The 25,496-nt window shown below is 37.0% G+C and overlaps 1 protein-coding gene and 1 long non-coding RNA gene across 9 annotated transcripts in view; one reads left to right on the forward strand and one right to left on the reverse strand.

Annotated features, from left to right (window-relative positions):
* The window catches only part of LOC145524096 (uncharacterized), a 119,129-nt gene that overhangs the window by 42,088 nt on the left and 51,545 nt on the right, over positions 1–25,496 (forward strand). The window contains exon 2 of the long non-coding RNA XR_014067173.1: positions 4,907–4,981. This is a non-coding gene — a long non-coding RNA (uncharacterized LOC145524096). The remainder of the gene's footprint in view (positions 1–4,906; positions 4,982–25,496) is intronic.
* The window catches only part of LOC145524094 (platelet glycoprotein 4-like), a 66,892-nt gene continuing 45,266 nt past the window's right edge, over positions 3,871–25,496 (reverse strand). For 2 of the 8 annotated variants that reach the window (XM_081535646.1, XM_081535647.1), the window contains 6 exons: positions 18,037–18,106; positions 16,581–16,768; positions 15,301–15,419; positions 14,237–14,310; positions 10,425–10,479; positions 3,871–4,966 (listed from right to left, as the gene is read on the reverse strand). In XM_081535646.1, coding sequence (XP_081391772.1) covers positions 4,811–4,966; positions 10,425–10,479; positions 14,237–14,310; positions 15,301–15,419; positions 16,581–16,768; positions 18,037–18,106 — 662 coding nt within the window. In that variant the 3' untranslated portion in view covers positions 3,871–4,810. The remainder of the gene's footprint in view (positions 4,967–10,424; positions 10,480–14,236; positions 14,311–15,300; positions 15,420–16,580; positions 16,769–18,036; positions 18,107–25,496) is intronic. The other 6 variants (XM_081535648.1, XM_081535652.1, XM_081535650.1 and 3 more) reach the window with 5 other exon arrangements.

Genomic DNA, 25,496 nt, shown 5'->3' on the forward strand with positions numbered 1-25,496 from the left:
TAAGAGTTTTGTAGTATCTGGTCTTACATTTAGGTCTTTTAGCCATTTTGAATATCTTTTTGTGTGTAGTGTTAGAGAATGATCTAATTTCAATTTTTTACATGTAGCCGTCCAGTTTTCCCAGCACCACTTATTGAAGAGATTGTCTTTTCTCCATTGTATGTTCTTGCTCCCTTTTTGTCATAGATTATGGTTTTTCCAGTGGTCATGTATGGATGTGAGAGTTGGATGGTGAAGAAAGCTGAGCACCGCAGAATTGATGCTTTTGAACTGTGGTGTTGGAGAAGACTCTTGAGAGTCCCTTGGACTGCAAGGAGATCCAATCAATCCATCCTAAAGGAGATCAATCCTGGGTGTTCATTGGAAGGTCTGATGTTGAAGCTGAAACTCCAATACTTTGGCCACCTCATGCGAAGAGTTGACTCATTGGAAAAGACCCTAATGCTGGGTAGGATTGGGGGCAGGAGGAGAAGGGGACGACAGAGGATGAGATGGTTGGATGGCATCACCGACTCAATGGACATGGGTTTGGGTAGACTCCAGGAGTTGGTGATGGACAGAGAGGCCTGGCGTGCTGTGGTTCATGGGGTCTCAAAGAGTTGGACACGACTGAGCGACTGAACTGAACTGAATTGACCATAGTTTCATGGGTTTATTTCTGGGCATTGTATCCTCTTCCATTGATTGGTATTTCTGGTTTTGTGCCAGTACCACACTGATGTGTTACTGTAGCTTAGGGAAATATCTTTTAAACCCTCCAGTTAAAAGACATTTAGTCAGTATGTTTTGAGTATCTTGAGATTTTCCAAAGATCCTTCAGAAATGGTGATATCTCAGTTTGAGGTTTTCAGTGTTTACTGTGGCACCTAATGTGAGGAGACTGAATTACTCTTGGATTTTAGTAGGCAAACAAAGCAATTAAATTTTGCTAATCAGTCAGTCAGTTGTGTCCAATTCTTTGTGAGTCCCAAGGCTTCCCTGTCCTTCACCAGCTCCTGGAGTTTGTTCAAGCTCATGTCCATCAAGTCGGTGGACTTGATGCCATCCAACCATCTCATCCTTGGTTGTCCCCTTCTCCTCCTGCCCTCAATCTTTCTCAGCTCAGAGGCTTTTCCAATGGGTCAGCTCTTCACGTCAGGTGGCCAAAGTATTGGAGCTTCAGCATTAGTCCTTCCAATGATTATTCATGGTTGATTTCCTTTAGGATTGACTGGTTTGATCTCCTTGCAGTCCAAGGGACTCTCAAGAGTCTTCTCCAACACCATAATTCGAAAGCATCAATTCTTTGATGCTCAACCTTTATGGTCCAACTCTCTCATCCGTACAAGACTACTGAAAAAAAAAAACAAAAACGTAGCTTTGACTATACAGACCTTTGTTGGCAAAGTAATGTCTCTACATTGTAATACACTGACTAAGTTTGTCATAGCTTTTCTGCAAAGGATCAAGCGTCTTTTCATTTCATGGCTTCAGTCACCATCTGCAGTGATTTTGGAGTCCAAGAAAATAAAGTCTGTCACTGTTTCCATTGTTTCCCAATGTATTTGCCATGGAGTGATGGGACCCACTGCCATGATATTCATTTTTTTGAATGTAGAGTTTTAAACCAGATTTTTTTACTCTTCTCTTTCACCTTCATCAAGAGGCTCTTTAGTTCCTCTTCGCTTTCTGCCATAAGGGTGGTGTTATCTGCATATCTGAGGTTATTGACATTTCTCCCAGTAGTGTTGATTCCAGCTTGTGGTTCATCCATCCCGGCATTTCACATGATGTACTCTGCATATTAGTTAAATAAGTGGGTGACAATATACAGCCTTGACATACTCCTTTCCCAGTTTGGAACCAGTCCATTGTTCATGTCTGGTTCTAACTGTTGCTTCTTGACCTGCATACAGGTTTCTCAGGAGGGAGGTAAGGTGGTCTGGTATTCCCATCTCTTTAAGAATTTTCCACAATTTGTGTGATCCACACACTCAAAGGATTTATCATAGTCAATGAAACAGAAGTAGATGTTTTTCTGGAATTCTGTTTTTCTCTGATCCAATGGATGTTGGCAATTTGATCCCTGGCTCCTCTGCCTTTTCTAAATCTAGCTTGTACATCTGAAAGTTCTCAGTTCACATGCTGTTGAAGCCTAGCTTGAAGTATTTTGAACATTGCCTTGCTAGCATGTGAACTGAATGCAACTGTGCAGTAGTTTGAACATTCTCTGGTATTGTCCTTCTTTGGGATTGGAATGAAAACTGATCTTTTCCGGTCCTGTGGCTACTGCTGAGTTTTCCAATTTTGATGGCATATTGAGTGCAGCACTTTCACAGCATCATCTTTTAGAATTTGAAATAGTTCATCTGGAATTCCATCACCTCCACTAGATTTGTTTGTGGTGATGTTTCATAAGGCCCATTGACCTCACATTCCAGTATGTCTGGCTCTAGGTGAGTGATCACAGCATCATGACTATCTGGGTCATTATGATCTTTTCTGAATAGTTCTTCTGTGTATTCTTCCCAGATCTTCTTAATCTCTTCTGTTTCTGTTAGGTCCATACCATTTGTGTCCTTTATTGTGCCTATATTTGCATGAAATGTTCCCTTGATATCTCTGATTTTCTTGAAGAGATCTCTAGTGCCTTATGATTATGCAGTGGAAGTGACAAATAGATTCAAGGAATTAAATCTGATAGATGGAGTGCCTGAAGAACTATAGATGGAGGTTCATAACATTGTACAAGAGGTGGTGATTAAAACCCTCCCCATGAAAAAGAAATGAAAAAGGTAAAAGGGTTATCTGATAAGGCCTTACAAATAGCTGAGAAAAGAAGAGAAGCAAAAGACAAAGGAGAAAAGGAAAGATGTACCATCTGAATGCAGAGTTCCAAAAAATAGCAAGGAGAGATAAGAAAGCCTTCGGCAGTTACTAATACTTAGTCCTATAAACTTCTGCGGGTAAAGCACAGACAGAGTGTGGTCTGTCTTCCCTTTCTGTGGAAAGCTGTTTTAGGGGGAACTTGTTCTCTCTTGCCATAAATGAATCCCTGCTAAGGAAAGCAGGATTACCTAACATTGTGTATTCTAATAAAAAAGATCCTTCACAGTCTAGAACTTAGGTCCTGCTGCTGACAAAGATGAAACCAAGTATCCTTTCCTTTTCTCCCTACTTGCTTTAAAAATTAACTTAGAATGGGAGTTCCCTGGTGTTTAAGAATCCACCTGCCACTTCAGGGGACATGAGTTCGATCCCTGGTCGGGGAAGATTATACATGCCGTGGGGCAACCAGGCCTATGTGCTGCAACTGCTGAGCCCACACACAGCAACTACTGAAACCTGCATGCCCTATAGCCCAAGCTAGTGGTGAGCAGGGGCTACTAGTTGTGATATGTGGGCTTCTCCTTGTGGCTTCTCTTGCTGCAGACAAGCTCTGCAACAAGAGAAGCCACCACAAGGAGAAGCCCACACGCAACAACTTTAGCCCCTGCTCACCGAAACTAGAGAAAGCCTGTGGGCAGCAGTGAAGACCCAGTGCAGCCAAAAAGAAATAAATGAATAAATATTAAAAAAAAATATTTCAAGAAATGCATTTTAAAAAGGAAAAGAAAATGTAAAACCTTATAAAAATAATTTAGGAAAATGTGGTCAAGATTGAATTTAGAAAGAATGTTTCAGAAAGAAATACAGATGCATAAAGAAATAAAAATCCAAATAGGCTACTTCAGACAGAACATTAGACTAAATGTTTTGTGATACAACAGGAACTAGACAAAGCACAGGAGTAAGAATGGGCATCTTTTAATGAATGAAACCAGTCTTTGTGCAGTGACTGTGAAAGCAAGAAATATTACAACAAATAACTATTCATGCACATTCTACTCCTTGTACCCTTTCACACAATACTTTTTATTTTCATTTACATCTCTTAACATTAGCACAGAATTCTTTTTATTTTTACTTATTTATTTTTTGGCTGTGCTGGGTCTTCATTGCTATGTGCAGGCTTTCTCTAGTAGTGGTAAGCAGGGGCTACTTGTGATACGTGAGCTTCTTCTTGTGGCTTCTCTTGCTGCGAAGCATGGTCTTTAGGCACATGGGCATCAGTAATTGTAGCACTTGGGCTCAGCTGTCTTGCTGCATGTGCAATCTTCCTGGACCAGAGATCAAACCTGGGTCCCCTGCATTGGCTGGTAGATTCTTAACCATTGGACCACCAGAGAATTCCTAGCACAGCATTCTGAAGTTGCCAAGCATAAGTTGTATGCAGCTGCGTGAAAAGATCAAAATGTACTCAGTTTTCCAGAAGAGCTGATGAACAGGGAAAATGACAAAATCCTTTTACATATCCATTTACATAATCATTGACAAAAATATAAGCATATATTGTTAAAGAGAGCATGATTACAAATAATTCCATAAAGAAAGAAACTGAAGTAATGTATAATAAATGGTTTAGAGGCCAAGCATTTGGTTACCATTCTTAAATGCCTTTCAAAATAGTTGATTCTCATGAAATGCAATGTACCAACAGTCTTGGGGTCTGTGTTGTTGCAGGGACACTGATAAGGGTAATGATATTTCCTCTTTGAGGAAGACAAGTGTTCAAGATCCAGGATTTGTTTAGGTTGTCCACTCCTCTGCCATATTTACCACCAGGGAACCAATTAGTAAATCAATACCAAATAAAAATAATTGTATCATGAATAAGTGAGGTCTGTAGAAACTTAATTCAATTGTGTGTTTATGTTGAATTTTAAAAGGTACCTATTTTTGTTCAAAGTGTGGATGGCATCTTAGTAATCCTTTAGAAATGTGCTTATGCTCAGTGCAAAACAAAAATAAAAAATGCCACTAATTCTTCAACTATAGGATAAGGTGTGCTTGCAAAGATAAAGCATATCAAATCTTCATTTTGTAGGTCGATATTAAGGATGGTCCTGACATAGCCGATGCATGAATGTGAAGACTCATTTGCTCCCTGGAAAGAAGAAAGGTAAGTACTTAGTACTTATCAGAAAATTGTGAAAAAATAGATAATTCTGACATTCTTCATATTGAAGATGTCATATTTTCTAGTAATTAGCCCAGCTTCTCAAGCTGGAGAGAAAAAGTCTCTGATGCACTTCATGGATAAGACAATTATTTTCCCTTTCCAGGGAACATGGAAGCTGCCTTTCCAGCTCTCAAGAGCTGCACGCAGTCAATAAGGAGGGTCACTCATTAAATCTGCTCTGCACGAGCGTTTCCACTCTTCGCTGTCCCTTCAAGCCATCCTCCCTTTAGTGGTGTACGTACTGCTACTTTCAAAAAGACGATTGGTTTATTCTCTGTGTGAATAAAACCGCACCTTAGCTCTACCATCTTTGCTTTATTCCCTCCTGTACATCCATCTTCTTATTTTTCAATTGTTTATAAATCTGCCCACAGGCATAATTATTAAATATTCAACATGAGGCCTGTTTAAGGAAATCTATATCTGTGATTCTTCTAAATCTACTAAATCAAGTAATCCATAGAGAACAGTGTTCTCTGTTTGTAAAGAAAAAAAAGAAAACATTGTGTAAAGAGCAGTAGCTTTCCACTGCAACAGTCAGATGTTTAACAAAAATCAATATACTTGTTGACAGTGACACATTAGGGAGTTCTCCATCTTTCACCTTAATTTAACCACATAGAGACCCAAGATACTGGATATTCAGGGTTCACTAAGCATTGATGAAATATATCATGTAACAGTTACAGGGAAGAATACCGAAAAATTTACAACTATTACACTTCATTTTGAAACGCGAATTTTCCCACTAGAACAAGTTTTTGTTATAATATGGCTTTTAAGTGGATAATCTTTTCTGTCTATTGTATAAATGGTCATGTGCATTACTTTGTTTAATTGTAAGTTATTTGTTACTTGACTAATGACAGGTCTTAAAGGTGATACAATAGTTCCTTCATTACAAGTGAATATATTAGATTAGCATTTTGAATATTCTGTTCAGATGGATTACAGGCAGAAGTATTCAGTCTTTATAGTGAATAAATATAGGCAGAAAGCATCAGAACAAAAGATTGAGTGGTCTTCCTAGGCCCAAGTTCTCATTCTTACATACAGAAAATACTGTTCATGCTCTGTTTTACTTTTCTTAATAATTCAGTTTGACTGATGTCACATTTAGAAAATGAACAGATTTGCACTGTTAAAATTTTCTGTAATGTCTCAAAAACATAGATAGAATGGATGCTGGTGAATCCCTGGCCACTGGAAATATAAAATCTTCTTAGAGATTAGTTGTGATAATTCATGTAAAATGGTTATCATAATTTTTGTGCATGATAGAAGGTCAGTCATTATCAGTGGCAGCTCCAGAATTTCTGTATAAGACAGCATACAGTCAATAACCTGATTGAAAGAAATGTAAGACGACTTGTTTTGAAGTTGTAATTTTTCATAGCAAGTATATTGCTTTTATTTTGATTGTATATATTTTTTGATTTTCCTGGGAAGAAGGGTGGATGGAACCTATGGTAAGTGGAAAATCCTCCCTGCACCCTACCAGGCCATACCAATGCCACATATGATTATTAAAGGCTTCCATTTAGGGAAGATTGAGTCAGATGTTCCTCTATTTACAAGGGGGCACAGGCACTAATAACTAAAACACAGAGACCTGAGCCACCTCTTCAATTTTGCTTAAACTTCTACTGTCTATGATTACCTGATTTTTCCTGTAAACTCTGAGTAATTTGGTCTTACTCTATTGACTTGGTTTTCTTCTATTTTTTATACTATTGTATTCAATTTTAGTTCATGAATTATAATAATTCATCAAGGCTTCAACATTAAACATGTAGGGTACACACTGTGATTTTTGTACTGTGATTGTAGCATGTTTTTATGCTACAATCCTTTATATTAATATGTTATCTTCATCTTAAAATAGCATATTTATCCTATATTCTTACTATCATTTATTGAGTTTCTATTTCTCCTTAATTCCTAGCTTATTTAATAATCCTTTCTATTTTCTTTTCTCTTGTAAATTTCAGTCTCCCCAAATATCTACCATTTTCATTTATATATGAACTTTCCTAGTCTGTGATTGTATTAATTATATGTGATTTTAAAATAATTAGCTAGAAATAATCAAGAAATGAAAAGTTAGAACACATTTAGCTTTTGTGCAGCATTTTAACTTTTCAAACGTGATGATTTCATATTTTAGCCCATTCCTCTCAGAAGAAAGATGTAATGTAGTGATCTGCTTGGTATTCAGTTCAGTTCAGTCGCCCAGTTGTGTCCGACTCTTTGCAACTCCATGAATTGCAGCACGCCAGGCCTCTCTGTCCATCACCAACTCCCGGAGTCTACCCAAACCCATGTCCATCGAGTCAGTGATGCCATCCAACCATCTCATCCTCTGTCGTCCCCTTCTCCTCCTGCCCCCAATCCCACCCAGAATCAGGATCTTTTCCAATGAGTCAACTCTTCGCATGAGGTGGCCAAAGTATTGGAGTTTCAGCTTCAACATCAGTCCTTCCAATGAACACCCAGGATTGATCTCCTTTAGGATGGACTGGTTGGATCTCCTTGCAGTCCAAGGGACTCTCAAGAGTCTTCTCCAACACCACAGTTCAAAAGCATCAATTCTGCGGTGCTCAGCTTTCTTCACCGTCAAACTCTCACATCCATACATGGCCACTGGAAAAACCATAGCCTTGACTAGACGGACTTTTGTTGGCAAAGTAATGTCTCTGCTTTTAAATATGCTATCTAGGTTGGCCATAACCTTCCTTCCAAGGAGTAAGCGTCTTTTAATTTCATGGCTGCAATCACCATCAGCAGTGATTTTGGAGCCCAAAAAAATAAAGTCTGACACTGTTTCCAGTGTTTCCCCATCTATTTCCCATGAAGTGATGGGACCAGATGCCATGATCTTAGTTTTCTGAACATTGAGCTTCAAGCCAACTTTTTCACTCTCCTCTTTCACTTTCATCAAGAGGCTCTTTAGTTCTTCTTCACTTTCTGCCATAAGGGTGGTGTCATCTGCATATCTGAGGTTATTGATATTTCTCCCGGCAATCTTGATTCCAGCTTGTGTTTCTTCCAGCCCAGCATTTATCATGATGTATTCTGCATATAAGTTAAATAAGCAGGGTGACAATATACAGCCTTGATGTACTCCTTTTCCTCTTTGGAACCAGTCTGTTGTTCCATGTCCAGTTCTAACTGTTGCTTCCTGACCTGCATACAGGTTTTTCAAGAGACAGGTCAGATGGCCTGGTATTCCCATCTCTTTCAGAATTTTCCACAGTTTCTTGTGATCCACACAGTCAAAGGCTTTGGCATAGTCAATAAAGCAGAAATAGATGTTTTTCTGGAACTCTCTTGCTTTTTCGATGATCCAGCGGGTATTGGCAATTTGAGCTCTGGTTCCTCTCCCTTTTCTAAAACCAGCTTGAACATCTGGAAGTTCACGGTTCACATATTGCTGAAGCCTGACTTGGAGAATTTTGAGCATTACTTTACTAGCATGTGAGATGAGTGCAATTGTGCGGTAGTTTGAGCATTCTTTGGCATTGCCTTTCTTTGGGATTGGAATGAAAACTGACCTTTTCCAGTCCTGTGGCCACTGCTGAGTTTTCCAAATTTGCAGGCATATCGAGTGCAGCACTTTCACAGCATCACCTTTGAGGATTTGAAATAGCTCAACTCGAATTCCATCACCTCCACTAGCTTTGTTCGTAGTGATGCTTTCTAAGGCCCACTTGACTTCACGTTCTAGGATGTCTGGCTCTAGGTGAGTGATCACACCATCGTGATTATCTGGGTCGTGAAGATCTTTTTTGTACAGTTCTTCTGTGTATTCTTGCCACCTCTTCTTAATATCTTCTGCTTCTGTTAGGTCCATACCATTTCTGTCCTTTATCGAGCCTATCTTTGGATGAAATGTTCCTTTGGTATCTCTAATTTTCTTGAAGAGATCTCTAGTCTTTCCCAATCTGTTGTTTTCCTCTATTTCTTTGCATTGATCACTGAGGAAGGCTTTCTTATCTCTCCTTGCTATTCTTTGGAACTCTGCATTCAGATGAGAATATCTTTCCTTTTCTCCTTTGCTTTTCACTTCTCTTCTCTTCCCAGCTATCTGTAAGGCCTCCTCAGACAGCCATTTTGCTTTTTTGCATTTCTTTTCCATGGGGTATTACTGCTTGGTATTACTAGGGCTTATTATTCATTCAGCCTTCATTTATGTTTTAATTTACATTAAACATCTCAAAACTTCAAAGATATATTAAAAACAATTGCTGGCTAGACAGATCCAGAAATATTTGTAGCCTAATTGATAATGTTTTTGATAAAATGAAAACAAGTAATATATAAACTAATGTTATATAAGCTGTATATAATTTTTATTATATATTTACTTCTTTAACACTTCACTCAGCATGCAGAGTATGAAATCATAAAAGCAACAAACATCACTGTACCAATACTCCATAAGATTATTTGTACCAGGCGAAGGAGGTTTATTTTTCCAGTTACTTGATCTATGAACATTGCTGCCTTCTCATCACCAATGGTGGCAGTCTGTAATAAAGTTAATAGTGGTTTTGGGGTAGTTTAGTGAAGCAAAATGCTCAAAACCCTTAATTTATGTATCAGATTTTTTCAAAACACTGCATAAATTTTAGTTATTTTTTTCTATAAAACAAGCTGATGAAAGTCTCTTTGCATGTCAAAGAAGGTAATAAACGCCACAGTGGAATATTTAGAGAAATACAATCATTTCCCTTTAAACATGTTATATAGCATTCTTCAATACACTGACTTCTTTGTTCAATACAGTGGTCTTACAGAAATATTTTCCAGTTTCCCAAAGAATGTTTCTTAGTGACAGAGGGAAATATCAAGGGTCAGCAGTTTCCTTCCTCTAAAGGCTTATACAGTGCATTTCATAATTCTGTGGCTAATCCATTCCATGATTTTTTACACTAAAAATATCTTCTCAGGAGATAAACTGCCTACATTTACTATAATCTCATCTTTATAAACTTGGTTGGCTTTTATTAACACTACAGTATTCACACTGAGTTATTTGGAACTTCATGTTTGCATGACTCTTCCCCATGACAAGCACTATGACAGGAGATAGTGTTTAATAAATGCATTATGGAAATAATCTTAAATGATAGGAAGTACTTTGTCTTTCTAAAATAAAAACACTGAAATCTAACATAATCCTGATATTTCTGCATAGCTTGGTTCTCTCACAATAATTAATTATATGATTAATAATGTATTAACTTGCCCACATGAATAATGGAAACTCATACAACTTCAGATACTATGCACAGTTATTCAATTTTCAATCATCCAAAGTGTTTTCTCTATACAAAGATGTTTGATATTTTTTTTGTGACTAATAGATAAAAATACTAACCTCATTAAGCCAAAGAATAGGCACCAAATAGTTCCACCTCAGATACTTTAATGCTCTGTAATATACATTGAAAATAATTATAAAATATTAAATAATTATGGAAATAATTATATATTATACATGCATAACAGAAATGTTAGTAATTATCTGTATAAATGAATGTTCAGAAACTAGTTGCTGTTGTGTCTTGGTTAAATTCCTTGATTTTTGTTCCATGTGATGAATCATTTAAATTTTAATGTCTATTTCTGAGATTTATAATCACTCTTATGAATCTTTCTATAATATATATTTCTAATTAGATTCACTTTTTCTTTCTTTTTTTTTTTTTTTAGACTCACTTTTTCTAATCATTTATTTTCCCTTTCAACAAGTGATGCCCAGAAAACCTACCTAGGCAGGTTGATAAGAAGTCCGGGGGTCTCCAAGGAGAGAGGGGTCTGGAATTCTCAAGGAGGAGGAAAGGACAAACTTTTTTTTCCTCTACATTCCTTAGGATTATATAACATTAATGTAACCTGCTTGAGGACAGTTTCTGGAAAAAACCTTCTGGCTAATCCTGTTATCATAAAATGTAAATTATGGGAGTGAGTCTAATAAGGTCTTTACAACCTCCAGACATTCTTTTGATTCACTATAACAACTAATTAGAAGTATATAACTCCATTGCTAACACTAGTGAGGGGGTACTCTTTCTGCCCCCTTCAGATGTCTATGTCAGAAGCTTTCTCTACCTCTTTTATACTTTAATAAAACTTTATTACACAAAAGGTCTGAGCGATCAAGCCTCATCTCTGGCCATGGATTGAATTCTTCTCCTCTGGACGCCAAAAATCCCGGCTTCTTTTGTGGTTCAGCAACCTTTCAAAACTAAACTTTGAATTCTGGAAACTACTGTCATAGAAATATTTGGACAGCTAGTGGAATGAGTAATACCACCATACAATCATTCCAAAATGTGTGTAAATACCATTTCAATACAAACTAGATATAATTCTAAATTGCGAATGAAAGTTATAAGCATTTAAAGATTTAGTGAATTAAGCCAAAGAAGTTGAAATTTTATTTTATATGTTTTTTCATCATATTGGATTATTACTGCATGAGTTTATTCAAGAAAACTAAGATGAAGTGGCAAGAATACACAGAATTATACAAAAAAGATCTTCATGACCCAGATAATCACGATGGTGTGATCACTCACCTAGAGCCAGACATTCTGGAATGAGAAATCAAGTGGGCCTTAGGAAGCATGACTAGTGGAGGTGATGGAATTTCAGTTCAGCTATTTCAAATCCTAAAAGATAATGCTGTGAAAGTGCTGCACTCAATATGCCTGCAAATTTGGAAAACTCAGCAGTGGCCACAGGACTGGAAAAGGTCAGTTTTCATTCCAATCCCAAAGAAAGGCAATGCCAAAGAATGCTCAAACTACCACACAGTTGCACTCATCTCACATGCTAGTAAAGTAATGCTCAAAATTCTCCAAGCCAGGCTTTAACAATGCATGAACCGTGAACTTCCAGATGTTCAAGCTGGTTTTAGAAAAGGCAGAGGAACCAGAGATCAAATTGCCAACATCCACTGGATCATCAAAAAAGCAAGAGAGTTCCAGAAAAACATCTATGTCTGCTTTATTGACTATGCCAAAGCCTTTGACTGTGTGGATCATGACAAACTGTGGAAAATTCTTTACGAGATGGGAATAACAGACCACCTCACCTGCCTCCTGAGAAATCTGTTTGCAAGTCAGGAAGCAACAGTTAGAACTGGACTTGGAACAACAGATGGGTTCCAAATTGGAAAAGGAGTACATCAAGGCTGTATATTGTCACCTTGCTTATTTAACTTATATACAGAGTACATCATGAGAAATGCTGGGCTGGATGAAGCACAAGCTGGAATCAAGATTGCCAGGAGAAATATCAATAACCTCAGATATGCAAATGACACCCTTATGGCAGAAAGCAAAGAACTAAAAAGCCTCTTGATGAAAGTGAAAGAGGAGAGTGAAAAAGTTGGCTTAAAACTCAGCATTCAGAATACTAAGATCATGGCATCTGGTCCCATCACTTCATGGCAAATAGATGGGGGAACTGTGGAAATAGTGACACTTTTTTTTTTAGGTTCCAAAATCACTGCAGATGGTGACTGCAGCCAGGGAATTAAAAGATGCTTGCTCCTTGGAAGGCAAGTTATGACCAACCTAGACAGCATATTAAAAAGCAGAGACATTACTTTGCCGACAAAGGTCCATCTAATCAAAGCTATGGTTTTTCCAGTAGTCATATATGGATGTGAGAGTAGGACTATAAAGAAAGCTGAGTGCCGAAGAATTGATGCTTTTGAACTGTGGTGTTGGAGACGACTCTTGAGAGTCCCTTGAACAGCAAGGAGATCAAACCAGTCAATCTTAAAGGAAACCCATGGCTGATTCATGTCAATGTATGGCAAAAACTACCACAATATTGTAAAGTAATTAGCCCCCAACTAAAATGAATAAATTTATTTGAAAAAAAATAAAGGAAATCAGTCCTGAATATTCATTGGAAGGCCTAATTCTGAAGCTGAAACTCCAATACTTTGGCCACCTGATACGCAGAACTGACTCATTGGAAAAGACCCTGATGCTGGGAAAGATGGAAGGTGGGTGGAGAAGGGGACGACAGAGGATGAGATAGTTGGATGGCATCACCGACTCAATGGACATGAGTTTGAGTAAACTCCAGGAGTTGGTGATGGACAGGGAGGCCTGGGATGCTGCAGTCCATGGTGTTACAAAGATTCAGACATAACTGAGCGACTGAACTGAACTGAACTGATGGTGACAAAGAATACATTAATCCACAGCTTACAGTTTCTTCAGTCAGAAATTCTTGGACACAGGTCTTCAAATCAACTGATGGTCATACTTTTCTTTAGTAGCCTTTTTTGACATTCCTAAAGGGGCAGATATTCTAAATTTATGTAGAAATTAGAAAAAAAAATCTTATCTCCAAATCTTTGAGAGTATCAGTTATAAAGCTGGTAGCACAGCTGAGCTGCAAACCTCTTACAATGCCAACATGGAAGGATATAACCATGCTTATACAATTTTTCATATCTCCTTTTACACTTTTTCTCTGCATATATATTTTCCTCATACAAATTTGTTTATGCAGTCCATTCATTGCCTGTTTTCCTTGTCCAGCTACCTAAATTTAGGTAGACTTTCCGTTGTTTCTGTTTACCAACATTTTGTTTTATAGAGGTACAGGTAGATTTTTACTTTCATGACTCCTATTATTATCTGTGCTTGGTTAGTGCCTTGGGCTAAATAACTCTGATCATCTACATACCTTAGAAAACAGATTTTTTTTTTTTTTACATTGGAGTATAATTTCTTTATAGTGTTGTGTTAGTTTCTTCTGTACAACAGCGTGAATCAGTTGTAAGTATACATGTATCCCCTCCACCCCTCTACACCGTCACAAAGCACTGAGCTGACTCCCTGTGCTGACATCAGCTTTCCACTACCTGTTCTACACATGGTCGTGTGTATAGGGCAGTGCTGCTCCCTCAGTTCATTCTGCCCTCTCCTTCCCTCTCTGTGTCCACACACCCATTCTTACATCCTCATCTCTACTCCAGCCCTGCAAATATATTCATCAGTGTCCCTTTTCAGGTTGCATATATATATGTGTTAATATATGATATTTTTTCTGACTTAGAGAAGTTGAATTTTATATTCTTTCCCCTTCTTTTCATAGATATACTCTCATCCTTACAAGAAAATACTAAAAATCATGATGAAACTTGTTCAAGAGACTCACTCAATTTTTCTTGCTGGTTTAACCAGTATATTGATCTGTAGCCGTTTTGCAAACTGTAAAGTGAATCCAGTTATCTAAAGACAGAACAAACTAAATTAATTATCAACTTCCTTAAAAAAAAAAAAACTATTTTATAAATCCAAAATTTATTTTTACTGTTACATAGAACTAAGGTGAAACTCGACTACTTGAAATTTATCAAATTTATTAAATAACTAATTGGACATATTGCATAGTGCACACATAATTCTCTATAATTAAATTTTGTGTGTACATGAATGGGTGTATACAGATGTATTTGCCCATGCATATACATGCACACAAAATTCCTTTGCCCATCCTAATGCCTAGGCTTTATTTAAATTTATGATATTTATTTGAACTGGTTTTGAGGGATCCACAACAGTACTGAAACCCAGAACTCATATACTGTCTGTAAATCCTGAACTTTGCATGATTAAGTATATATCAGAACCCATATATCATCAGTATAATTATGATACTACTTATTCTTTAAACTGAAATGTGACTTCTGAAATTCTGGCATATCATTTAAACTTTGTAAAGGAGAATATTAAAATAAATGAAAAGTTGAAAACTGTTACTCTATAGGAAATTTAATAGATCTTTTCCTACACTGAGTATAATGAGTCTTACCTCAAATGCATATATACCCATAAAATCTTTTAATTGCTTGTAATCTACAGTGTCCCTTCATGTGAACAGTGCTTGCAGTTAAGTTACAAAATGAGTATAAAATTGTACTTTATACCAAATTGTTTTAAGTAGAATCATTTCTATCATTGCTTTCCCTGACCTATGAACAATTAAAAAGTCTATAAAATTCCACATGCTAAAAACGAAAACACAATTACTTCATCTCATAAGCAATAATAGGAAAAAATTCAGTGTAATTTTCATTGATATAAAAGTAAGTAAGTTATCAAGGTTGTGATGCAATAAGTATAACCAATAAATGTGATTGAGAAAATGGAGAGAATTTAACATTTTCTTCATTAAAAAAATAATATTAAACTAAACAGATCAATAATGTAGTTGCTTACAGGTTCAACATCTAGGTACGTGCTATGTTCTTCTTCATTTGGACTTAAGCCTTCAATAGGTTCTGCAATTTCTGGACTTGCATGTAGAAAATGAGGAAGTGAAATGTACATAGGTTTTCCTGAAAGCAAATTTTAAAAGACAAATGGGATAAATACTTTTCTTATTTTACATCCCTCTCAGAAAAGATTTCCTTGAAGATAAAGCTTTTTAAGTTAAAAATGAAATGCAAAGTTTGCTTTGAATACTAATTGGATGGTGAGGATTAGAGATGATTATAGCATCTAATCACTTTTGAACAATAACAAAAAAAAATGTAGCCAGTCATCCCTTAGGTGTTTATTTCCTATAAGTAAGGCTTAGCTGGCCTTCCCTGGTAGCTCAGTGGTAAAGAATCTGCCCGCCAATACAGAAGATGCAAGTTTGATTGCTGGGTCAGGAAGATCCCCTGGAGAAGGAAATGGCAACCCACTCCATTTTCTTGACTGGGGAATTCCATGAAAAGAGGAGTCTGGCGGGCTACAGTCCATGAGGTCAAAAAGAGTCAGACACGACTTAGCAACTAAGCAACGACAGCAAAGCTTACCTGCTGAGTGCAAAGTTACAACCATATACCTTCATGTTTCAGGTAGTAATGTGTCTATGGACTTAAAGATTTTTTAAAGAGATTCTTCTTTCTTTATTCACACCTACTCCAATATGAAGTAGATGAGCAAAATATGATAAACTCCAAATTTTGAGTCAATTCTTGTTTTGGAGCCATGCTGAAATACACTTATTTTTATTTACCATTTTCTAGGGTAGAAAAGTTAGAAAAATGTTAGATAAGTTGGGATGTTTAAAGTATTCTGGTAACTATTTTAATTTTATACTAAATCTAAAAAGAGCACAGAGATTCTGCACAGCAGAGGACACCATCAAAAATGAAAAGGCTACCTATGGGATGGGGAAAAATATTTTCAGCACTTGTATCCCATAAGTAAGTAACATCCAAAATATACAAGGAATTCACACAACTCAAAAAAATAATCAGTTAAAAAATGAGCAAAAGACCTTAAGATTTATTTTCCAAAGTAGCACAGAAAAATATCAGGGTGGTTTTACCTAATAACAACTAGCTTTTGCAACAGTGAAAATCAGAACAAAAACAGCCTACCACCTTCTGCCATTGTTGCTTTCCCACTTTAAATTTCTGCAGAAAGGAATCCTGGATGAAGTTTACATTTTAAAGAATAATACAAATTATGCCATGGATTGTGACATTGAGAACCTGTAAACTCACCATCTTTGCATTTGCCAATGTCTAGCACACCATATAAGGTACAATTTTTTGAGATAATTTTTTCTGTGCAAAAACAGTGGTTGTCTGGATTTTGAAGTGGAGATGCAAAAGCCAAGGATGGAAGAATAAATCTATACACAGGGATTCCTTTCAGATTCATTTCAGCTGCGAACACAGCATAGATAGACCTGAACACAGATACAAAAGAGCTTCATTATAGGAACCTGAACTTTGTTCTGGAGATCCATTTTCTCCTATTTTTAAATTTATATTATTGCTTTAACTTAGGAAAATTATATAATCTTTTTAGAATTCCTGCTTAATTCTTAGGAAAAAAAAATCTTGAGAGATTTTAAGGTATACCAGAACTCAATACTTGGATATGAGCTATTCTTACCTTTGTTTTCAAAAGCTTCTGAGATTAATTTTTGTTTGTGAACTGCAATAGAGTATTTATCGCTTGAGTGGGGAATGGCAACCCACTCTAGTTTTGTTGCCTGGAGAATCGCACAGATAGTGGAGCCTGGTGGGCTACAGAGCTACAGTCCACAGAGTTGCAAAGAGTTGGACATGACTGAGCGACTAACCACATAGAGTATTTATACAGCAGACATTTCTCCTAGTTCATTTCTTCTGTGGATTAATTATCTATGACTCTCTCAAATCCTTAATTTGTGCCCAGTTTAAATGAGATAAAAATAAAGTTTCAATCTTCCAAAACTTAATTATGGAGAGAAATTCTGCTTGAGTGTGTGCATGCTGGTGTTTAATATCTGCCTTCTACACTCCCGTCATTTACAGCTATCCACCAAAACCTCAGCAATGTACTGGATGCCACTATATACTTATTTTTTTTTTTGATACCCAGATGACCTTATTTGAAGAAATTCTGCTCTCTTCAATTTTACAGATAAAAGTTTCAGAGATCTTCAAAGCTTTCTCACACCACACAGAATTTAGAAACTAAAGGATTCAACCATACCCAGTACCCAGTGTGAGTGCTGATGCTTGTATGATAGGTACTGTGCCCTGCCAATTTGAATGGATGCTGTAGTGTCAGTTGAGCACATTAACATAGATCTGTGCCTGGAATATCATCATTCAGTATCATCTTAAAATAGACATTTTAAGAAAGATTGGGCATGTCTTTCTTGACTTGACTGTTATTAAGCATAGTACTACTTCAGTAAAAGAGAGGAACAAATAGCTCTTGCTTAGAAACGACAAAGAAAATGATTTGCATTATGCAAAATATCCTACATCTTTCAGTTTTCAGAAACGTAATAAACACACTGTGAATTCTATATTGTATTTATTCTTAATACGTCAAAAAACTTCCTTAAATTTATTTTATCTTTCTAATATACTATTATTGAGTGTGGTCTTCTTGATTTATCTTTCGTCACTTGGGGAAATAATACTGACTTAGAGAAATACATCGATGTCTTTGTCTTACCTGCAAATGTCCGAGGAGAAGAATTGCAATACCTGGGTCTTCTCAATAAAAGGTGGAAATGAAGCTGCATCTGTTTAAAAGTTGAGCCAGTGGCAAGGGATTAGATGCAGTTTGTGTCTTAAATCAAGAAATCTTGATTCCAACATGCTTGATAGAAATATAATATGAACTGTAACAATTGTACATGTAATTTTTTAAACAGAAATTTATTTTTCTCATCCTTTCTCTTTTATTAAATTTTATGTTGGATCAGTTGATTAACCATGTTTTGTTAGTTTCAGGAGTATAGCAAAATGACTCAGGTATACATACACATGTATCCTTTTTCTTTTCCCATCTAGGTTAAAAAAGAATATTGAGTAGCGTTCTTTGTGCTATACAGTAAGTCTTCGTGGGTTATCTGTTTTAAGCATTAATAGTGTATATATGTCAATCCCAAATTTCAAATCTATCTCCCCCTGCAAGTTTTTCCCCCAGTCACCGTAGTTCATAGTCTGTCTGTGAGTCTGTTTCATCAGTTCATTTGTATCACTTTTTTAAGATTCTGCATAAAAGCAATATCACATGATACATGTCTTTCTCTGTCTGATTTACTTCACTTAGTATGATAATCTCCAGGTCCATTCATATTGCTGCAAATGGCATTATTTCATCATTTTTAATAGCTGAGTAATATTCTGTTTCATATATGTACCACATTTTCTTTATCTGTTCATCTGTTGATGGACATTTAGGTTGCTTCCATGTTTTGGCTATGGTAAGCAGCACTGCAGTGAATTCTGGGGTGCATGTAACCTTTTGAACTACATTTTTATCCAGATACATGCCCAGGAGTGGGATTGCTAGATCATATGGTAGCTCTCTTTTTAGTTTCTTAAGAAACCCCCATACTCTTCTCCATTGTGACTGTTACCAATTTAAATTCCTACCAACAGTATAGGAAGATTTCCTTTTCTCCACATCCTCTCCAGCATTTATTGTTAGTGGATTTTGGGGTGATGGAGTCTGACCATTGTGAGGTGATACCTCATTGCAGTTTTGATTTGCATTTCTCTAGTAAATAGTGATTTTGAGTATATTTTTATGTACTTCTTGGCCATTTGTATGTCTTCTTTGGAGAAGTGTCAACTTAGGTCTTTTGCCCATTTTTTTATTTTTTTTTTATATGTATATAGAGAGAGCATGAGCTGTTGAAAACTTGGGAAATTAATCCCTCATTGCTTGCATTGTTTGAAAAATATTTTCTCCCATTGTGAGTTGTCTTTTAATTTTGTTTATGGCTTACTTTGCTGTGCAAAAGGTTTTGAGTTCAATTATGTCCTATTTGTTTATATTTATTATTTCTATTTCTCTAAGAGGCTCAGAAAAGATACTGCAGTGATTTATGTTAGAGAGTGTTCTGCCTATGTATTCCTCTAAGAGTTTTATAGTATTCAGTCTTTAGTTATTTAATTTAATTTAGTTCTTTAATCCATTTTGAGTTTATTTGTGTATGGTGTTAAAGAATGTTCAGTTTCATTTTTTAACATGTACTTGTCCCATTTTCTCAGCACTGCTTTTTGAAGAGACTGTCTTTTCTCCATTGTACAGCCTTATCTACTTTGCTGTACATTAATTGGCCATATGTGTGTGAGCTGTTTTGGGGCTTTCTACCCTGTTCCAGTGATCTACATTTCTGTTTTGGTGACACTACCATACTGTTTTGGTGACTGTAATTTTGTAGTACAGTCTGAAGTCAGGGAGCCCTGATTCCTCCAACTTTGTTTTCTTTCTCAAGATTGCTTTGGCTATTCAAGGCCTTTCATGTCTCCATACACATTTAAAATTTTTTGTTCTAGTTCCGTGAAAAATGCCATTGGTAATTTGATAGGGATTTCATTGAGTCTTTAGATTGTGTTGGGTAATATATTCATTTTAATAGTGTTGATCTTTGAATACAATAACGTGATGTGTCTTTCCATCTGTTTGTGTCATCTTTGATTTCTTTCTTCATCATATAGTTTCAGAGTATAGGTCTTTTGTTTCCTTAGGCAAGTTTATTTCTAGGTGTTTTATTATTTTTGATACAATGGCAAATGGGATTATTTCTTTAACTTGTCTTTCTGATCTTCATTGTTCGTGTACAGAAATGGAATAGATTTCTGTGTAATAATTTTGTAATAATAATAATTACATATTTAGTTATCCTGCAACTTTACTGTGCTCAGACGCTCAGTTGTGTCTGACTCTTTGTGACCCCGTGGACTGTAGACCACCAGGCTCCTCTGTCCATGGGATTCTCCTGGCAAGAATAGTGGAGTGGGTTGCCATTTCCTCCTCCAGCAACTATATTAGAGCTCTTCAATGAATTCAGTGGTTTTCTGATAGCGTCTTTAGGATTCTTTATGTATAGTATCATGTCATCTGCAAGCAATAACAGTTTTATTTCTTTTCCAAAGTGGATTCCTTTTATTTCTTTTTCTTCTCTTATTGCCATGACTAGTACTTCCAAAACTATGTTGAGTAATAGTGGTGAGAGTCAACATCTTTTCTTGTTCCTGGTCTTAGAGGAAATGCTTTTATCTTTTAACTGTTGAATATGATGTTAACTATATTTTTATCATATGCGGCCTTTATTATGTTCAGATAGGCCCCCTCTGTACCCACTTTCTAGAGTTTTTTAATCTTAATGGATATTGAATTTTGTCAAAAGCTTTTTCTACCATCTATTGAGATGGTCATATAATTTTATTCTTTAATATTCTTTGATGTCATATATCACACAGATTGATGTTCAGATATTGCAAAATCCTTGTATCCTTGTATAAATCCAACTTTGTGTGATCCTTTTTAATATATTGTTTGATTTGGTTTGCTAGTAGTTTGTTGAAATTTTTCACATATGTATTCATCAGTGATATTGATCCATGGTTTCCTTTTTTGTAGTATCTTTGTCTGGTTTTGGTATCAGGGTGATGGTATCCTCATAGAATGACTTTGAGAATATTCCTTCTTCTGCAAATTTTTGAGTAGTCTCAGAAGGATAGGTTTAACCCTTCTGTAAGTTTTCAGTAGAATTCACCTGTGAAGCCATCTAGTCCTGGACTTTTTTTGTTAGAAGTTTTTAAAACGCAGTTTCAATTTCATTACTTGTGATTGGTATGTTCATATTTTCTAGTTCTTCTTAGTTTATTCATGGGAGAGTATACCTTTCTAAGAATTTGTACGTTTCTTCCAGGTTTGCCATTTCATTGACATACAGTTGCTTGTAGTTGTCTTTTATGATCCTTTGTATTTCTGTGGTGTTTGTTGTAACTTCTGTTCTTCTTCATTCCTAATTTTATTGATTTGAACTCTCTCCCTTTTTTTTCCTTGATGAGTTTGGCTAAAGGTTTATCCATTTTGATTCTTTTTAAAGAATAAGCTTTTAATTTTATTGATCTTTTCTATTTTTTTTCTTTTTGATTCTGCTCTGATTTTTATGATTTGTTTTCTTCTACTAACTTTGGGTGTTGTTTGTTCTTCTTTTTCTATTGCTTTATGTGTAAGGTTAGGTTGTTTATTTGAAAATTTTCTGGCTTCCTGAGATAAGATTGTATTGCTATAAACTTCATTCTTACAACTGCTTTTGCTTCTTCCCATAGGTTTTGGCTCATCATGCTTTTATTTTTATTTGTCTCTAAGTGTTTCTTTTTATTACTATTCTTTGATTTATTCAGTGATCTATTGGATTCTTAATAACATGTTGTTTACCCTCAACCCGTTTGTGTTTTTTCATGATTTCAGTTTTCCTAAACTGGTACCAAGGCTCACTTTGTGGCCCAGCCCGTGATCAATCCTGGAGAATGTTCCATGTGAACTTGAAAGGAATGTATATTCTACTGCTCTTGGATGGAGTCCACTATAAATTAAGTCCATCTGGTCTGTCTTTTAAGGCCTATGTTTCCTTTGGTCTTCTATCTGGATGATCTGTCCATTGATGAAAGTGGGATGTTAAAGTCCCCCAGTATTATTGTGTTACTGTTGATTTCTCTTTTTATGGCTGTTAGTATTTGACTTATATATTGGGATCCTCCTATTTTGGGTGCATGTACATTTGCAGCTATTACATCTTCCTCTTGGATTGATCCCTTGATCATTATATACTGTCCTTCTCTGTCTCTTGTAAAAGTCTTTATTTAAAGTCTATTTTGTCTGATGAATGTTGCTACTCCAGCTTTCTTCTGACTTCCATTTGCATGGAATACCTTTTTCCATCCTCTGACTTTCATTGTGTATGTGTACTTATATAAGAAGTGGATCTCCTGTAGACAGCATATATACAAGTCTTGCATTTGTATCCATTTAGCAGACCACAGCCTTGTCTATCTCAGTAAAACTAAGCCATGCCGTGTGGGGCCACCCAAGATGGACGGGTCATGGTGGAGAGGTCTGACAGAATGTGGTCCACTGGAGAAGGGCATGGCAAACCACTTCAGTATTCTTGCCTTGAGAACCCTATGAACAGTATGAAAAGGCAAAAAGATAGGACACTGAAAGATGAACTCCCCAGGTAGGTAGGTGCCCAATATGCTACTGGAGATCAGTGGAGAAATAACTCCAGAAAGAATGATGGGATGGAGCCAAAGCAAAAACAATACCCAGCTGTGGATGTGACTGGTGATAGAAGCAAAGTCCAATGCTGTAAAGAGCAATATTGCATAGGAACCTGGAATGTTAGGTCCATGAATCAAGGCAAATTGGAAGTGGTCAAACAGGAGATGGCAAGAGTGAACGTCGACATTCTAGGAATCAGTGAACTAAGATGGACTGGAATGGGTGAATTTAACTCAGATGACCATTATATCTGCTACTGTGGGCAGGAATCCCTTAGAAGAAATGGAGTAGCCATCATGGTCAACAAAAGAGTCCAAAATGCAGTACTTGGATGCAATCTCAAAAACGACAGAATGATCTCTGTACGTCTCCAAGGCAAACCATTCAATATCATGGTAATCCAAGTCTATGCCCCGACCACTGACACTGGAGAAGCTGAACTTGAATGATTCTATGAAGACCTACAAGACCTTTTAGAAATAACACCCAAAAAAGATGTGCTTTTCATTATAGGGGACTGGAATGCAAAAGAGGGAAGTCAGGAAACACCTGGCGTAACAGGCAAATTTGGCCTTGGAGTACAGAATGAAGCAGGGCAAAGGCTAATAGAGTTTTGCCAAAGGAACACACTGTTCATAGCAAACATCCTCTTCCAACAACACAAGAGAAGACTCTACACGTGGACATCACCAAATGGTCGACACCGAAATCAGATTGATTATATTCTTTGCAGCCAAAGATGGAGAATCTCTATACAGTCAGCAACAACAAGACCGGGAGCTGACTTTGGCTCAGTTCATGAACTCCTTATTGCCAAATTCAGACTTAAGTTGAAGAAAGTGGAGAAAACCACTAGTCAATTCAGATATGACCTAAATCAAGTCCCTTATGATTATACGGTGGAAATGACAAATAGATTTAAGGGACTAGATCTGATGGACAGATTGCCTGATGAACTATGTGACATTGTACAGGAGACAGAGATCAAGACCACCAAGACCATCCCTATGGAAAAGAAATGCAAAAAAGCAAAATGGCTGTCTGAGGAGGCCTTACAAATAGCTGTGACAAGAAGAGAAGCGAAAAGCAAAGGAGAAAAGGAAAGATATTCCCATCTGAATGCAGAGTTCCAAAAAATAGCAAGAGGAGAAAAGAAAGCCTTCCTCAGCAATCAATCAAAAGAAATAGAGGAAAACAACAGAATGGGAAAGACTAGATATCTCTTCAAGAAAATTAGAGATACCAAGGGAACATTTCATGCAAACATGGGCTCGATAAAGGACAGAAATGGTATGGACCTAACAGAAGCAGAAGATATTAAGAAGAGGTGGCAAGAATACACAGAAAAGCTGTACAAAAAAGACCTTCATGACCCAGATAATCATGATGGTGTGATCACTCATCTAGAGCCAGACATCCTGGAAAGTGAAGTCAAGTGGGCCTTAGAAAGCATCACTACAGACAAAGCTAGTGGAGGTGATGGAATTCGAGTTGAGCTATTTCAAATCCTCAAAGATGATGCTGTGAAAGTGCTGCACTCGATATGCCTGCAAATTTGGAAAACTCAGCAGTGGCCACAGGACTGGAAAAGGTCAGTTTTCATTCTAATCCCAAAGAAAGGCAATGCCAAAGAATGCTCCAACTACTGCACAATCGCACTCATCTCACATGCTAGTAAAGTAATGCTCAAAATTCTCCAAGCCAGGCTTCAGCAATACGTGAACTTCCAGATGTTCAAGCTGGTTTTAGAAAAGGCAGAGGAACCAGAGATCAAATAGCCAACATCCGCTGGATCATCGAAAAAGCAAGAGAGTTCCAGAAAAACATCTATTTCTGCTTTATTGACTATGCCAAAGCCTTTGACTGTGTGGATCACAATAAACTGTGGAAAATTCTGAAAGAGATGGAAATACCAGACTATCTGACCTGCCTCTTGAAAAACCTGTATGCAGGTCAGGAAGCAACAGTTAGAACTGGACATGGAACAACAGACTGGTTCCAAATAGGAAAAGGAGTACATCAAGACTGTATATTGTCACCCTGCTTATTTAACTTATGTGCAGAGTACATCATGAGAAACGCTGGGCTGGAAGAAACACAAGCTGGAATCAAGATTGCCGGGAGAAATATCAATAACCTCAGATATGCAGATGATGCCACCCTTATGGCAGAAAGTGAAGAACTAAAGAGCTTCTTGATGAAAGTGAAAGAGGAGAGTGAAAAAGTTGGCTTAAAGCTCAACATTCAGAAAACTAAGATCATGGCATCCAGTCCCATCACTTCATGGGAAATAGATGGGGAAACAGTGCAAACAGTGTCAGACTTTAATTTTGGGGCTCCAAAATCACTGCTGATGGTGATTGCAGCCATGAAATTAAAAGACGCTTACTCCTTGGAAGGAAAGTTGTGGCCCACCTAGAGAGCATATTTAAACGCAGAGACATTACTTTGCCAACAAAGGTCCATCTAGTCAAGGCTATGGTTTTTCCAGTAGTCATGTATGGATGTGAGAGTTGGACTATAAAGAAAGCTGAGTGCTGAGGAATTGATGCTTTTGAACTGTGGTGTTGGAGAAGACTCTTGAGAGTCCCTTGGACTGGGAGAAGATCCAACCAGTCCATCCTAAAGGAGGTCAGTCCTGGGTGTTCATTGGAAGGACTGATGTTGAAGCTAAAACTCCAATACTTTGGCCACCTCATGTGAAGATTTGACTCATTGGAAAAGACCCTAATGCTGGGAATGACTGAGGGCAGGAGGAGAAGGGGACAACAGAGGATCAGATGGCTGGATGGCATCACCGACTCGTTGGACATGGGTTTGGGTGGACTCCGGGAGTTGGTGATGGACAGGGAGGCCTGGCATGCTGCGATTCATGGAGTCGCAAA

The sequence above is a fragment of the Giraffa tippelskirchi genome, chromosome 10, assembly GCF_054371585.1.
Source record: "Giraffa tippelskirchi isolate mGirTip1 chromosome 10, T2T-mGirTip1v1.2.pri, whole genome shotgun sequence".
Classification (NCBI taxonomy): domain Eukaryota; kingdom Metazoa; phylum Chordata; class Mammalia; order Artiodactyla; family Giraffidae; genus Giraffa; species Giraffa tippelskirchi.